A 17,810-nucleotide genomic window follows, 5' to 3' on the forward strand; every position below is an offset into this window, starting at 1 on the left:
CCAGTGCTTTTTTTTTGTTTTAATGGTGATTTCAACACAATGAGTGTAAAATAATAGTTGAGACCTCAGAGTTTCTGGATTTCATTGTTTCATGGTGGGTTGTATAGTAGGGACCAATGCAATACGACATTAAAAACGGGGCTGCCTTTAATGCTGTTTTGTCCTCGCAAATACTGAATTGTGGCAACTGTGTTTATTTTGACCATTTCAACTGCGGGCACGTAAAATTACATATTTCCTAAATACCCACTTGAAGCGTCTGTACTAATGTAGTGGTTACATGATGGATTCTTCAACTGAAAATTACGTCGTTATCTTTCAAGTGCCCTCGCCTTCTCCCCCTGCTTGCCTGTGCCTCCTCTATCTAATGCATGATGGTGAATTCCCACAAAACATGTTTTCATTTCTTTCTTTGAGTGGGGCAACATTTCCTTCTTTTGGAATACATCTGAATTTTAAGGCTCTACTGCACACAGTCCTTGGATAGTCCCCTTCTCTTCTTTCCCCCTCACCCCTCCAAGTTGGCCACTTCCACCTTCTGGGGGCCCCTCTTAATTCCCTCCATCCTGCGGAAGCATCCTTCTCGACGTCCTTTCACGTCCTTTCTCTCTCCTTCCCAGTTACTAAAATGTTGGCGCCATTACTAGCAATTTCCACGTACGCCCATTCTATCTGCCTAAAGCACTGTACAGAGATCAATAAATAAGTACAACATTCTCCTTGCAGATGGCGGTGTCGGAGCGCGTCTGCTGCCACGGATGTTCCTGCACCTGCGTAGGACCAGCGGGCCAACAGGGACCGCGGGGAATTGTAGGAACAAAGGTAAGAATGCATGGCCAGAGCTCAGCTGGGCCTTGAAGGCGCGGTCGTTAACTTCTTCGTGCTGCGCGCTTATCCTTGGGGACCATCGAATCTGTGATCTCATCATGCATCTGTGTAAGAATCAGTCCCAATGAAAAACTGTTTGTTACGCACGCGTTCAACACTTTTCTGTTCCTTGAGATTTTGGGTACTTCTAACTCATTTCATGTGCTGTTTAGAATTGATCTGGTGGCAACTTGTCCAAGACGTCAAGTTTGGGATATTACGTGGGCAGCTTAGTCTATGGTGCAAATGACATGAAGGAAGTGGCGTCGCAAGAATGTCACAAGAATGATACCTTTGGAGGACTAATACAAGATATATGTTCTACTACGAAGATGCTGCTGGACAGATAGCCATGACAGGTTTTACAAATGTGAAACCTATAGCGCTGTATTCGTTTGAAAGCAAAGGTGCATTCAATGGGTGAAGGAATAGTTGGTTCCTACGAGCAAAATTAGACTTACTGAAACTTACTCAGCGGTTTTAGTGCATTAAAAAAAAGTATGGGAACTGTGATGCCGCATGCAGTGGGGGTGGGATCAGTGAGCATGGGGGGGGGGTGGGGGGGGGGTCAAAGGTGTAGTTTAAAAAATAAAATATTCTGTAAGTTTATTTTTTATTTTTGGTCTTTCCCCGCCAGCTAGCGACATATAAAATATCATGCAGTTTAAATGAAAAATAAATGTAAAAACGTTGTTACTTATTGGGAAATGCACAAGTGTACATTATGTAACATCTATTAGTTAATGCACTGCAGAGGTCTGAGTGGAACCAGCGAGCCACAGAATTAAGTCTTGGTTGGTGAGGTGAAGAAAAGTGGCATGTATTTTTAGCTATGACATCACAGGCTGTGACAGAAAGCACTATGAATACATAATTCATTATTTTAAACCTGCATTTCACACAGTATGAGATAGACTGCTACAAAAATACCCAGAGTGTGCGTATTCCTTTTTTTACATTACTGTCCCTTTAACAGTACAATTATAAAAACACATTTCTCAGCCCTGTTAATTCTTTGCACTACCATTCAAAAATAATAAATCTTTGTCAGCACAGCTTTGAGTGTTAAGGTCAATTAAAGCCTGTACCTGCTCCGATGCATCCTTTACGTTTGCAGATTAACGCGTAGCGCACAAATGCTTTTCTTTCAGTCAAGGAGGCGACGTGTTTAGCTGTCTGACCAGCTTCAGTTTCACCGCACAGGAGGCTCACTGAATGACACTTTACCTGAGTCATTTAAACTGTCAGATATAACTGTCCCGGGACAGTTGTCTTGTTACAGAAAGGAAGGGACCGATGTTTCATAAATCATAACAGTATGGGCACGTCATGCCCCTCCGATCCCACCCACTTCAACCACTGAACTAACTACATTATGAAGTAGTGTTCTGTAAAGAGTTGTGTGTTTCTAAATTGGAGCATGTTTGATAGAAAACAGATGTAATAGGTGCTTAAATGGAGCAGGACTGTTTTTTTATGTTTTTTTATTTTTTGCACTTCTTCCTTCAGTCCGATATCGACCTGTAAGTGGGTGTGCACAGAGCCTCTGGAGGTGGAGCTAATAGTCTTCCATTAGAGCAGGGGCTGTGTGATATTGTTTCATCCAGCTCTCAACCCGGCATTCTGCATTGTAAAGGATGTTTTTGTGGATGGAGGCAATGTAAAGCCTGGAAGGTTGCGGAGTAAGGTGTTGCACCATCTAGATGCAATAGTATATATGGTTGAACTGAAGTTGTGTAGGAGCTTTCTGAAAGGAGCAGTTTCAATTTCTTCAGTAGAGAGCGTTGTTACCTGGTGTCATTTTCTTTTGAAAATATGTTTCTTGATGAGGTCAATGTCTGCAGGGAATCTGAGTGACCTAGCTATGGGTGAAAGTTAGGATTCAGCTCTGTCCAGGTTTTGAATAGTTGTTTCTTGTTCATGAAAATAAGAAAAAATTCTGTTTTGGTGTGGTTGAGCTTTAGGTAGTTGTTGGACATCCAGGTCTGGATGGGATGCAGCCAGTGTTAGAGGTATTGCATGTAGGGAGTGGAGGAGACTTTTAGGTAGAGTTTTGTGTTGTCAGTGTAGTGGTGAATTGTGATGATATTACTGATTAATAGATTCCCTGAGGTCCACAGGTAGAGTTCAGTGATGACAGGGGACATGATGGTACCATGGGTGACTCTGCCAGTGAAACGGATCTTCAAGGGACCAGGAGTTCCCCAGATGAACAAACTAGTCCTGCCCGTCTTTGCTCTTGCCACTGGTAAACTATATAACAGCTCCACCCATTGCACCCATCGTTCACCCAGTCCCATTCTGATCATCACTCAAGTGATCCCATCTCAGGGAGTCAAAGTCTTTCTCCAAGTCGATGGACATGAGCATAGCGGTGGGATGTTGTATGTCTTGGGGGATTTGTAAGAGTGAGTATAGGCGCCTAAGGTTCAAAGTGGTATTGCGCGTGGGATTGAAAAACTATTTTGATCTTCGTGTATTAGGTGGGAGATGTGGGGCAGTAGTCGATTGGCCATGACTTTGCTCAATATCTTGAAGTCACAGTTCAGAATGGATAGTGGACGAAAATCGGTCACCGGGGCCTTTTTGATCTTGGTTTTGGACAAGGGGATCACTAGCGCCTCCCTCGTTGTCATCGCAAGTATGCCCTTTTCGTACGCTTCAGTGTATAGTTGAACCAGTTGGGGCACCAGGATCTCTGTGAATGACTTATAGAACTCCGTAGGGAGTCCATCTGTGCCCAGAGTTTTGCCTGCTGCCAGTTGCTTAATGGCAGTCTTAAACTCTAATGTTATTGGTTTACCCAGGAGGTCCCTGACTGCTGGAGCGAGTGTTTGTAGTGGCAGGGTCTGTAAGTGGTGGTCCAATGTAGATGGCAGTCCATCGTCAGGCTGCCTATAAAGTGACTTGTAGTGGGTTTTAAATGCGTCGTTTATGTCCTCCGGGGAATATACTCATGTCACTTCCGCCATGCGAAGGCTTGTAATAGGGGTACCCTCATTCTCAGGGCGCACTAACCAGGCTAGCATTCTACCGGATTTACCCTCCTCCTCGTGGACTGAAGTTCAAGTATCTCTGGTTGCTATGGTAGCGCAACTTTTCCGCCGCCGCGTCATATGCCTCACCTGTTGCGTCTCCTGGCTCTCGCCTTGGTCATTGTCTCTATCATGCATCTCCCTTTCTAGTCGGTTTAGGTCTCGATCTAGGGTTTGCCGTATCCCATACAGTGTCCCTGTGTCACTACCTTCAGGGCCTCCCATTCTGTACTTCGGACTGTGATGGATCCCTTATTAGTGTTAATGTGTTCAAGTAAGTGAGTCCCTAGAGAGTCTCTATAGGTCGTGTCCTCCAGTGCCTGCAGCTGGAACCTCCACGCTGGGACTGGGGAGTCTATCGCTTGCGCAGCGCCATGTGAGCAACAGCGGGCTGTGGTCAGATGGAGTTCGCCCTAGGTATTCTGTATGCACAGTCTCAGGGCTGAGTGTCTTAGTGCATACCACCTGGTCTATTCTGGTATGTAGGTGGTGTAGGCCAGAATAATGTGAGTAGTTTCTGTCCCGTGGGTGCTGGGTCTGCCAGATACCCTCCACACCTCAGTGGGTTACCCAGTCGTTCAGTCCCTTCGCCATCTTGTGAATTATAGCCCCAGACAATGGCGATCAAGGTCTCTATCAAGGGTGCAATTAAAGTCTCCTCCCATCAGTTTTTGCCCCCCCGGGAACCTAGCTAATCAGCCTGAGAGGGTGTGTAGGAACGGGACCTGGTCCTAGTTTGGTGCATAAATACATCCCAGGGTAATATGTCTCCCGTGTTACCTGCCCTCCATCAGAACATAACGGCCATCCTGGTCAATGTCTATGGTTGTGACCCCGAAGGGAACTCCGGCCCTCCCCGATATCAGATTGCCCCGTGCGAAAGCGGAGTATGTGGTTGCGTATATATGCCCCCTCCTTCTACGTCGCAGCCTTTCGACCTCCTGCGCGGTGTTATGTGTTTCTTGAAGTAATGCTATGTGGACCACTCTTCTTTGCAGGTACGCTAGGATCTTGTGACGTCTAGTGATGGTCCCCATTCCCCGAACATTCCATGTGACTAGCTTGTATTCTGCCATAGTGGTGGTTTAAGTTCAACATAAAGGGTACGTCCTTCCCTGTGGACACACTTCATTGTCTGTCCCTCACATCTTCTGCACAACTGGGTCCTTTTCACAACATTAATGTGTGTTCTCATTGGCACATTTTGGTAGAATAACAACAATCTCCAACTCCCAATTCTGCAACTGCTAATTGCCCATATCATGTTAACGAAACTTAACCATTGTAATAAGTCAATTAGTAATCTTGCCATCAGCTGAACGTTGGGCGAGAATCTAGGGGTGCGCTTGGCCACTGCAGCCCGTCAAGTTGGGGATACCCCATCTGGGGCCATGTATGAGGTTTATGATGATGAGGACTGCTTTAACCCAGTTCATCCGCAGTCTGTGTGGGGTCACTATTGGGGTCTCCTCTATCTGATATGATTCCGAATCAGTGGAGGGTGCTCCTCGGTCAGTGTTCCTCCTCGCCCAGTGTGGAGTCTCAAAATGATGCTGCTATGTCCAGTGCCGCTCTCCTGTCTATTTTGCTTTGTGCTGGGGTAGGACCAGGTCTCCGTCTGGGGTGATCTCTTGGCCTCCGGGACCTCCCTCATTTCCGCTGCGTCTTCTTCCCCGCATTCGTGGTGGTGGTGGTAATTCCTGCTTTGTATGTTTCTAGCCAAGTCCATGCTTTTTCCGGCCTTTGGTAGAAGTTTGTATAACCTTCTGTGATTACCCGCAGTCTGGCTGGGAACAAGAGCAAGTACTGTATGCCCTCATATAGAGCGCTTGTTTCACCTTTGCCAACGAGGATCTCTTGGACTGTACCTCAACTGTAAAGTCTGGGAATAGAGTCACCATGCTGTTTTCCACCTTGTAAGGCCCAGACTCTCTGGCACACTGCAACAGTACATCTCTGTCCCTGTAGTGTAACAGTTTGGCCACCACCGTGTGGGGGGAGGCGAGGGGCGGGCGGCCCGGAGCCAGAGGTCTCGATGGCACTCGGTGTGCCCGCTCAGGTGTACCAGTTGGGTCTTCAGTTCCTGGTGTGATAGCTGTAGGTCTGTGAGCGTGGTCTCAGTGTTCCGGACCCTATCGTCCAGCTTCAGATGGTCTGCCCTCAGTAGGCCCAATTCGACAGAGAACTGGCCTGCCTCACTCTGAAGAGTTGTTTTACTGTCTTCGATGACCCCCAGAATCTTGTCCAGGGTGGCTTGCAGTGGGGGAGGGACAGAGTCCATCCTGTCCGGTTGCTCCATTCTGCTGACCTTGCGATTTGGCTCTCAGTCTGCCCCTGGTAGTCATCTGCAATTCAGAGAGGGAGTTCTCGGGGGGGGGTGTCCCAGTCCTGGCCCTGCTGGGTTCACAGGCCCCTGTCGGTCCCCTAGGCCCCCGGTTGGGGCCTGCACGATGTGAAGTAGGACCGTGGGTGTAACTCCTATTCTGCTATCGGCCCACCAGACGAGACTCGGGCCAGGCCCCGGCCACCAGTGCACCACTGCCCCCCAGTGATCTGAAGGCAGGGAAGGGGATGAGGGCGGTTGCTTGCCTTTAACGCAAGTCACCTCTCTCAGCAAAGCCAGGTGGATGGCAACCCGGCAACAGGCAGTCCATTGAGTGGCCCTGCACATCCACGCATCTTCCCCCTACCCCCTCACAGTGTTGTAAATTGATGTGGTCCGGGAGGGGACAGGGGGGCCCGTTCACTCGGCTGCTCATTCCCCATGGGCCCAGATGGAGACCACGGCCTCTGCCTGCCTCTGCTCAACTCACGGTCCTTTCGCACCGGAGGAACAGGCAGGTTGTCTCCTCAGTACCCAGCCACTCCCGGACTACTGCTGGCCTCTCCCATGTGCCACCCTGCGACACCTCGGCTAGTGGTGGCAGGTCCGCACACGACCCAATGCTCTCTGCTCGTTTTGCTGCTCCTCAGCCACCTATTTCACCGGTGACATGTGCAAGAGGGTTAGGCCAAGCTCCTCACCTTGAGGATAGTCCAGGCCGCAAGGTCGCGCGCCACCTCCCAGCTCCGTCGTTGTGGCTGTTCAGGCCCGCTGGCTCTTCCCATCGACAGCCTCCTGGGCCCTAGCCTTCGGGTTCCAGCCTCTGCGCTGCCGCGCCTGTCTGGCACGTCAGCTGCTCATGCAGTACAGGGCTTCTCAGCGGCCTGTCCGGTGCTCAGTCGCGACGCAGCTGGCGGTCTGCTTCTCAGGGGCCTGGGACCAAATGAGGCACACACACCTTCTCCCTACCACCCCGCCAGTGGTGGCCGGTAGTTTTAGGAGGGAGTGGGGCAGGCAGGAAGCACACTGACACTCATTCTTTCACATACACACGCATGCACGCACATCCATTAACAATACTTGTCAACATTCAAACATGCATGCGCACACCAAACATTCATTTAAAAAGATTTCACAAACACACACTTACTTTCAGCCTCGGAAGTCCCAGGGCGGTTGGGACTGCGACCTTCCCTCACTGGCTGACTTACAGTCCCAACTTCATCACAGAGTGGGATGGGGTCAGTGATGCTGCTGACCCCACCCCATTCTGTGACGAGGTGTCACTGATTGACACTTTCCATGGACGCTTTAGGGTTTAAAACTGAAGCTTCCAGGTCGAAGTCAATGGGCGACGCTTCCCTCGTCACCCGGGGGAGGGCCTCGAGGCACCTTTGCTGAGCCTAGGAGGTCATGCCCACAGGAGTTCAGCCCAGCAAAGTTCAGCTCAGGCAGCCAGGAGTCTGCGCAAATCGTGCATGTCTGCTCCTGGCTGCCTGACATGAACATGAAGAGTGTCTGTCAGGCTGACCTTTGTTCAGCCTGACCGGCACTCTTCATGAGGGGCAAAAGGTGGGTGGGCGCAGCCCCTCTGCCCTAAAGGACGGGCCACACCTGCACCCCACAGACGTGTCAGGGCATATTCAGGGCCCCGATGGGGTAGCTAATGCAGGATATTTGTGGGGCTGGCGCAGAGCATTCAATTCAAGCGTCCTCTATGTTGGCCAGCCTGGCCTCGCCCCCACCTATGCCACCTGATAATGGGAAAATTGGTGAATTCAATGTGGCTGGCATTGTGGGGCAGTACTAATGGAGGCCTGGTGTACATGTAAGAAGAAATTATGGAACTGGTACTGGTAAGAGTTAAATGTCTGTATGAAGCCCCCTTCCCTTTGCCCTCTTTCTCTTCTTTCCCACCTCTTTCGTTCCCTTTTTGTACTCTTCCTCACCTCCAGGTTGTGCCATCTCACTATTTTGCTTTAGTCCAATATGAGTCTCTTTTCTATTCTTTTTTTTCTTTACCTCTGTCTTAATCCTTTGTCACAGCTCATATGTTTTTATTTGCCGGGTATTTACCCTTTTCTTTTTCTGCCTCCCAGTCCATCGCCTACCTTCCATCAGATATTTCAAGTTGTCCTCGTCAGCTGTATTTAATTAATGTATTTCTGATTTTCCTTTGCAGTTCTTTATGCATAGAGTAAAATGCAAAGCCACTTCTGCCGGAATGCATGAAAACTGTAGATTGCATAACCTTCTCATAACTAACTCAACACTACTTCAGATCACTGTTCCTGCCGCTGTCTCACTTCATTTCCTTTATGCCCCATAGCACTTTACCTCTACCAATCTTCCAAGTGAGGGCACGTCATGCACATCTCTAATTATTTCCCTGATTTTCTTGCCAGTAGCACTTTTCAGCGATTTTTGAGACTATACTTGTAGTGCCACTTACTTTTCCCCTTAACTGTTCAGTAGGTGGGGGCAAGTTCCAAGTGAAAGTTGCCTTTCTTAGTGGATGGGCTGCTATCCAGCTGCAAACTGCTATTCTTCATGGAGCACTCGCCGTTTTTGCGCCATTTGTGCAATAACTCTCGCCTACTCTGCCTCTTTCCTCAGCTGTCAGGTTGGTCGGAGTCGGGTGTTTATAACTTACTGCTTTCTATTTTTTACTTTACATTCTGTTAAGTCTAGTTTTGCATTCTTAACCGAAAATGCAAAAGTACCCATACCATAATGCAAAGGAAAACCAGGTCTGAATGAGCTATTCACACCTCTGAAAGGGACAACTTCAGATCTCCTCTCCTCCCACAACCATTCCCTGGAGTTCATCTACATTGCACATTTTATTCTACGTTCTTTTCATCCCTCAGTCATGTCCTTTGCCCTCTCCCTGTTCTTCAGTCCCAGCAAACTGTATATGTGGGCCCATGGCAACAGTGTCCCAGTGAGGCTAAACTTTACAGACCATTAAGTGGAGACACCTCCGTAGGGAGTGTAACAGACGCCCTGTATAGAGAGAACAGCTAGCCTTGATATCCTTATTACAATCAGTATAACCCTCTTCTCTTAAGTAATATAGAGTGGCCAGCTAGCTCCATACCAGTGCAACACCAGTCTTCCACCCCAAAGCGTACATTTAACAAATGATTACATTCCAACAGTTTTACGCCTCTGTTCTCTACAATTAAACTGATGGGACTAACGCATTCTGTGCTTACTTTGTGGCAGTGGTTTCAGGTGGTGTGCACCGGTACTGCCTTGGGCTTGTTTGTCATTGCCAGACTTTAAAGAAGAAGAGAAAGATAGGCCAGCACTGACAAATGGTGAAAGGGGGATGAACAAGAACCCACAAGAGTGATAAAGAATCAGAAAGTGTTGGGTGATGGAATAAAATGGCAGCAGGTGGAACCAAAACTAGGCAGCATTTATTATTCAGAAACCCAGGCATAGTCCTCAATAATTTTGCATGGAGGGCTCATAATCTTGTGTTTTGCTTCTGTGCTGAAAGTCTACGACCTCAGCAAAGTCTTGGTTCACCCGCCGGATCCGGAACATAGTAGATAGCATCCTGATCTGGACGACTCTCTGGAGGACCATGAGTTGGGTAAACAAGGACAGTGGAGGTCACTTCTGACTCATGTGTCTGACAGAGATTTCCTTTGTGACTCCCGTCTTCTGTTAGAAGACACTCAAACTACAGTCCAAAATGCTTTGTGTGGACTGAAGATGCGTGAAGTGTTGAGCATCTTGGCAGTACTGAGTAGGTTCAGTCAAAAACAATTTGATTGTTCTTCAAGCACTGAGAACAGCCTGCGCCTTTGGTCACATCTGGCCTGGCTAGGGATACACTTTCAGGTTTCCGGTCTGGGGTTTAGAGAGAAGTGGAAGAGATTTATGGCTCGGGGAAAAAATAATTTGTGGACCACAGCATCTTTGTTGCCATTTCAAACTAATTTCCGTCATCATCTCAGACTGTGTCCTCCTTTGTCGTCATCCTCACAGATGGTGTACCTCAGTGTTGGCCAGCTGTGCTGACACAGCCTGCTATTTACTCGAATATCGATACCACTGCACAGTGTGTTCCTCAATGCCAAGCGCCGGTGTTTCTCAGCATCATTTCCAGGGGTATAGCTTAAGGGGGTTATGTGGGGTGCTACACCCCCTAATAAATGACATTGCTGATAAATAATTTGGTACAGATGTTGCCAGTCGGGTATGGTGAGATGTCCACCGGATTTCACTAGGATATTTACATACATTCAAACAAAAACACACACACTCTCTCACTCTCAGTTTTTAAAGTCGTCAAATTATTGGTAATTTTACAAAATATCGTGTTTTCCCTCAATTAGTACCCCCTACCAATTCACATTCCTCTCTCTTTTCACTGCCCGTTATGCCCCTGCCATGCACTCTGCTTGTCATATCATGTATATAAACATTAGTTTTCAGCCAGGTGTCGGAAAATCTTAAGCTCCCCCCACCAATCTTACTGACCAAGCTACGCCCCTGATCACTCCATCACAACTATACACCTCAGTATCACCCTCATTAAATTGTTTTCCTCAATAACCCCCCCATTGGAGACGGTGCCCATTAACATCACCTCATCATGGTCTGTGCGCCTCAATATTAACCCGTCACAGGCAGTGCGCCTCTGTATTAGCCCCACCACAGACCGTATACCTCAGTATTAGCCCATTACAGGTTATGGCCTTCAGTGTTAGCGACATCACATACCGCACCTCATTATTACTCTATCCCAGACTGCACCAGAATAGCTTTACGAACATTACCTCAAAATTAATCACATTGCACACTATGCTGCTGAGAACCATCCTTATCATTGTGTACTTCACTGTCATCCAGTTACAGCCTGTTTGGTGTTATTTGTTGTCCTTTTTCTTTTACAGAGAATTCTCCGCCTCACTATGTTCTGTTTACTTTGCTTGCAGGGAAGTTCTGGAGCCAGAGGCCAACCTGGGGAGCCCGGTAGTTGCGGGGCCAATGTAAGTATGCATGGTCTCTATCCTCACTCCTCACCTGTTAAGGGTAAGTTAGGGACTTTTCTGTAACGCTAATGTCAGGTCAGGGCATGTTTCCAGTGTCATTGCCACTGAGCAGGTACCCTATGTAAGCACTCCTGAAGTGTAATCCTCTTCTTTGCTACAAAATCCGTGTGGGATCCCAAGCCTAGGCGAAGTTTGGTGTAACTTGAGGCATAGTTTGTTCTTTTTCAGTCAGAAACACCCATGGTGCTGAATCTTGGTGTCACCTCAGGTATGATAGAAGAAGGAGCCTGAGGGTGGTCTTGTGGGGCCAGACCAGAGGTCTGCCATAAACGCCTGGTGTGATCCGAGACAGAGGACTATGGCCTTAAGTGCAGCCCCAGTGTGAGGCTTGTATCCTGAGGTCAGTCCCAAGCTCTATAAAAACTCCCTCAAACCTTAAATGGAAGGTCAGTCCTCTGCCGCAGAAGGAAGAGACTAACTGGAGTAAGCCACCAGCTTTTCTCTGCAGGAAAATCAGCAGTTCAAGCACAATATGAGATCAGCAGTATGATTACGTTATTGGACTCAAACTGCCCTGTTCTCCACAGGCAGACCAGATTCCCAGTTACTAGCAGTGAATTAGCTTCCTGTGGAGACACTGCTGCTGTGAAAAAACGAGCTGCTGTTTCAAACTCCAGCCCCACTTATCACAGCATGTAGCAGAATGGTCTGCGTTTAAAGAAGGGCAAGGATCCCCAGTGCCCTCCACAGGTGGTTACAGTGGGTGACTTCACTTGCTTGTGGAAGGTGAATTGGGATCTCAGGGACCCATTACAAATCACAGAAGAAACATTCAGAACTGCACTCACTGTGGATCACTTCCTCAGTGGCACAGTTAGTGTACCTCCAGTGAGCCTGGTTGCCCTTGCGCTCTCACTGATAATATGGCAAAGGAGCATAGGCATTTCTTCTTTTGCATAGGGCCACACCTCAAATGAGAGAAGCACTCTGTCACATTGCATGATTGGAAAATGTATGCTTGCATTGTCAGTGTTACTTAACTGGTTACAAAATCCTGTGAACTGTTGCACCACCGTGCAATTATGTGATCTAGCTCTGGAAGTTTTTATTTCAGAGGGGGTGTAGGAGGCTGGCTCACTATATGGTGTACACCTATAGATGAGGCACCCTGTAGTGAGTCCTGGCACCCCTTAGTGATACAATAAGGAGGTTCTAGATAATCAAAGCTCCTAAAGGGGTAGCTGTGGAGAGGAACTAAGGCTTATCCAGGAGGTTGTAAAGCAGTTGCAAATACCTCACAGGTCAGTCGGTGATGCACATACAGGAAAGAAACACACCAGCCAAAGTGGCCAGGTCAGTGTCACCCTCTGATACCAGGACAGCCTCAATGGTTTCTCTGACTAGGACAGAGTCCACTGTATAGTACCTAGAGTTAATCCAGCTACACCCTTGGATGTGGTACTACTTACTTCCAGTGCTGCTGCTAGGGGCACTAGGGGAAGAAGTAGTAGTACTTGTGCTTTTCAAAGGACAGCTGGAATCAAATATATTTTGGCCTTTTGTTTTACAAAGAATGCACCATGGTTTCTTGTTAGCATAAGAGGAGGATTTGGACCCACCCCCAGAAGACTCTTGTGGACCTGATAAAGACTCACTCTTTCTTTTTGTCTTTAGGTTTCTCCCCATCCTTCCCTGAGGACCTAGAAGTATTACCCTTGTTCTGGGCATCCCTACTATGGTGTTTCTTAATCACCGTGGTGCGAACCCATTTGTCTGCCTTCTTTCCCAATTCTTGGTGAGAGATCAGCTCAGACTCCACCAGGTCGTGGTGCGGTTTTCAGACATGTGTTGTTAAGGATGTGCTCTCTCATGATCAAATTGTACAGCCCTTCATAGTCATGTACGTTACTACCATGTAGCCAGCTATCCAGAGCCTTAACTGCACAGTCTACAAAATTCACCCAGTCCTGAGAGGACTTATTCTGGGTTTCTCTGAACTTAATTCTGTATTCCTCAATAGTAAGCCCAGGACTATCAATCAGGGCCTCTTTCAAAACCTCATAGTTGTCTGCATCCTCTTCTCTGACTGCCAAAGTTTGTCTCTACCTTTGTCTGCAGAAGTGAGCCACAGGATAGCTGCCAGCTGCCTTTGGGGGGTCTTTTAGCCTTTACAGGCCCTTTCCAGAGCAGTTACCCATTTGTGGATGCATTCACACATTTGTAAGAGGGGACTATCCTGCTGAGATTCCAAGAATCAAAGTGGCCTCATCTGACTTTGGACTCTCTAATGCTGCCACCATGGGATTCTAACCCCAAACTCTTCCTCTCCCTCTCTGCCTCTAGGACCTCAATTGCAAGGGCCAGCTGCTCCCTTTTCATCCTGAGCTTAGCTTTCTAAAGCTTAAGCAGGTGATAACCCCTATCTAATGCTAGCTTCTCTGAGTTATTAGAATCAAATCAGTGGACTCCGCACAGGATGCTGAGGAGTGTGAGGATGAAGCTGAGGAGGATCTGTTCCTCCTGATAACCATTTGGACCTCCCAGGGGGAGTAAAACTTGACCTACCTGTTTGGCCCCCTTCTGTACTATTAGTAGCTCCCTCCACAGGCCCAGGGTTATCTTCAAGGACTTCCCCTGAGTCTTCTGGGACATACTTAGAGTAAGAACATGAAGTACAGGGTACTTACTGGCCTAACTCTGAAGAGTCATCCCTCCCACCTTGGTCTCCCTGCTCTACCTGCCCCTCAGGATGCTGGAGGTCATACTGCATGAGCATTTCTAAGAGTTGAGATTTAGTAGGGTCTTTAGTCACCTAAGTTCCTGGAACTTAAGGATGTTGAGACTCCTGAGTCTGTCTAGATTCCTCAACTGACAACATGGTACTAGTGTAGAGTATGTGTACCTACAACTACGCTAAACCTTTTCCCAATGATTAGGGAAAGGGCTATGCCAGACCCAGGGAGCCAAGATGCAAAGGGGTGAATTTGTGTTGGAACCTCCCGTTGAAGTCTCTGGGGGCTTCGGTTGTCTAGCTGCTGTTGTGACCCATGGACCATGTCGGTGGAATCCTTGGGTGGATTCCTGAAGAAGCAGACCTAGGGAAATTTGGGTCCAGACCACCCAGAGGTGCCCAGGCGGTGCAGGAAGGCAATGCCCATCCTTCTTGGAGATGCTTTCCTGTTGGACAGTAATCAAAGAAGTGCAACTGTGGAGTTCAGGCGATTTAGGAAGACCCCTGGAGTCGTGTACAACCTGTCCCATGCCGGTCATTGGATTGCAAAGGGATCAGTGGGACCACAAACAAACCTTGGCAAATGCAGGGAAGCATTGCACGAAGATTGCAGGATTGGTCTAGGTGACCCAACACTTGCAGGTAGGTTAAGGCCAGCCCTCAGCAAGCAGGAGAGCCAGGAGGGAACGATAGAGCCCCAAGCAGGACCCTCTGGCAGAAGGCACAGAGAGTCGCAGGGAGGCTTCGGTAGCACAGAAAAAAGGAATGCCCACTGCGCAGGAGTTGCAGAGAGGATGTAATTTTTGGAGCTGGAGAGTGCTGAAGACTGGGGCTTCTTTGAGCCAGGAGGTCTTTGGAAGGAAGAGCCAACAAGCCTTGACAACGACAAACAGACGCTGTGCACAGGAGTTCTGGTCAGGCAGCTTCAGTGAGGGACCACAGATTTCTCGGTTGAAAAGACAGGTCAGACCTCTGGAGAGCCACAGAACCATTACCTGTGTTGTAGAGCCTTGAAGAGTCCATGGGACAACAGGATCCACAAACCGGTCGCCGTCATGGAGGTGCCTGTGGATGCAGGGGAATGACTCATTCACTCCAAAGAAGATCCCTTTTTGCCTTCTTAAGTGCAGACGGAGGCCTTGGGACTCATGAGGATGCACGGCCACAGGGGTTGGAAAAGACTTGCAGAACATGGAAACAAAGTTGCAGTAGAAGCCCTCCTACTGGTTACAGTCTTGCTCTTAGATCCAGCGAAGAACAGCAGCAGTTCTATTGCCCAGGTTGCAGAAGTGTCTTACATAAGAGACTTGCAGATGGACCTTGAAGTCTTGCGGATGAATCTGGGGTCCCACCTCAGGAGAGCCCTTAAGTAACCCAGGAAGGAGGTTGAACACATTCTGCAGGGATCCACTTATCGGGGAGGTGGGGTCAGGGATGTCACCCAGCTGGACTAACCAGTCAGATGCACTCAGGGGCCTCTGCTCATCTTATTTCCAAGATGTCAGAATCAAGTGCCCACCTAACAGAGCTCTGTGTACCTCCCTAGGGGATGAGCTGGACAGGGGGGTGGTCACTTCCCTGTCCTTTGTGTGGTTTTGTGCCAGAATGGGAGCCGGGGGCTCCTGCACTGGAGTAAACTGGTTTGTGCAAGGAGAGCACCAAAGCAGTCTGGTGGCGCTCAGAAGCACCCTCACCATAGCCCATTGACACCTACTTTTAAGGGAGAGGTGGTCACACCTATCCTCTAGAGGAAATCCTTTGTTGTGCCTTCCCTTGTCCAAGTTAGACTCAGCAGCAGGAGGGCAGAATAGTGTCTGGGGTCGTCAGCAGCACGGGCTGGCATGCAGACCCTGCAAGGTTGTACAGGTAGACATGGGAGATCTCCTAGGGAACCCCTGAATACATGGTGTCATGCAACTAGCACTGGAATAGGTGTAGTTGCATGATTCCAACATGCTTGATACCAAACATGCTTAGGTTCTGGGAACCAAGCACCCTGCCCTTGGGCTGAAGGGCCTACCTTAGGGGTGACTTGTAGGGTCAGAGTGCAGTGACCATGATATAAGGAAAACCTTATATCTGAGGTGAAAGGTGCATGCACCATTTCAGAAAGGCTGCAATGGCAGGCATGTAGTCACAGTTTGCATGGGCCCCATGGGTGGCACAAAACATGCTGCAGCCCAGAGGGGACCCCAGTGTACCAATGCCCTGGGTACCTAAGTACCATATACTAGGGACATACAAGGATGCAGCAGTATGCCAATTGTTGGTTGTAAAAATTACTTACCAACTAAATTTAGGCGAGAGACACAGGGGTACTGGTTAGCAGGATCCCAGTGTACTACATTCTAAACACACTGACACCAGGGAAAAAGTGGGGGTAACTATGTCAGGAATGTGCTACTTTCCTACAGGGAGGGTTACAACCTGAATGAAAAATCATTCTGATGGCTTCTTCTCACGGCAGATTCCTCAATTTAGAATACTCCCCAGGCGCCAGACTGGATCTTGAAACATTTTTCATTGCAGTGCTCCTACGTGCCGCTAGATAGCATCATGCAGCTCTGCGCTTAATTATCCACTGTCCTTGAAAGTGACAGAGTGGTGCTGCATATAAGTGTCACACACCTGTGTGCTGAGAATGTTTTCTTTCTTTCCACATGCTCCAGTGTGGATCTGGAGTACTGCTCCCAACTTTGTCATTTTCTCTATGATTTTTTAAAATAATTTCAACATTGTGCTAGAGAACTAGGGGCCAGATGTAGGAAGCCGTTTGCATGGTGCAAACTGCGAAAATCGCAGTTTGTGCCATGCAAACGGCCTAACGCGATGCACATTCACAAATTGCGAGTCGGTACCGACTCGCAATTTGTGAATGCGACTCACAAATAGGAAGGGGTGTTCCCTTCCTATTTGCGACTCGCATCGCAATTCAGAATTGCTTTGTGACTGCGAATGCCGTCGCAAAGCAACTCGCAGTTACCACCAATGTCACACTGGTGGTAACTCATTCGCAAAAGGGAAGGGGTCCCCATGGGACCCCTTCCCCTTTGTGAATGTTGCCCAGAATGTTTTTTCAGAGCAGGCAGTGGTCCAATGGACCACTGCCTGCACTGAAAAAACTAAACCAAATGATTTCGGTATTTTTTTCATTTTGCAACTCGTTTTCCTTTAAGGAAAACGGGCTGCAAAATGAAAAAAAAACTGCTTTATTTAAAAAGCAGTCACAGACATGGAGGTCTGCTGACTTCAGCTGGCCACCATCCCTGTGAGTGCAGGGACTCACTATGGGGTTGCAAAATGCAACCCACCTCATTAATATTGATGAGGCGGGTCTTTGCGACCCCATAGCGAGTCGCAGACGGTGTCTGAGACACCGTTCTGCATCCGAGATTGCGACTCAGAAATTGCGAGTCGGACAGACTCGCAATTTCCGAGTCGCAATCTCGAAGTTTGCTACATGTGGTCCTATGTCCCTACCCAAAATGATAGGTTTCAAACCATGCCACAAGCAGGAAGCCAATGTTGAGCACAGACTCACACAAAGTGTTTTTTTGGTTTCTGGGCTTGGACCACGAATTGTGTCATGATATGAGTGCTCCCTTATGGACCCGAAAACAATTCGAGACAGGGAGAAAAAGCTGTATATTGCTGACCACATGAAGAAGTAATGGCTTTGTAAGTCCTGCACCTGCTCCAAGTTGCGGGTGCAAACTCAGTCCAGTTCTGGTGCCCATTTCTGCAACCATTTATCTTCATGCTTGAGGCCCTGTGGTAACTCGAAATCCACGCTAAACCACATGCATATGAAAGCATAGCTGGATTCAACCCCATCCTGCCAC

General features: G+C 48.2%; 1 protein-coding gene across 2 annotated transcripts in view; it reads left to right on the forward strand.

Annotated features, from left to right (window-relative positions):
* Nucleotides 1-17,810, forward strand: part of LOC138265860 (collagen alpha-4(VI) chain-like) — a 946,529-nt gene that overhangs the window by 499,043 nt on the left and 429,676 nt on the right. For both annotated transcript variants that reach the window (XM_069213964.1, XM_069213965.1), the window contains 2 exons: nt 727-822; nt 11,181-11,234. In XM_069213964.1, the coding sequence (XP_069070065.1) occupies nt 727-822; nt 11,181-11,234 (150 nt within the window). The remainder of the gene's footprint in view (nt 1-726; nt 823-11,180; nt 11,235-17,810) is intronic.

The sequence above is a fragment of the Pleurodeles waltl genome, chromosome 11 (assembly GCF_031143425.1).
Source record: "Pleurodeles waltl isolate 20211129_DDA chromosome 11, aPleWal1.hap1.20221129, whole genome shotgun sequence".
NCBI lineage: Eukaryota > Metazoa > Chordata > Amphibia > Caudata > Salamandridae > Pleurodeles > Pleurodeles waltl.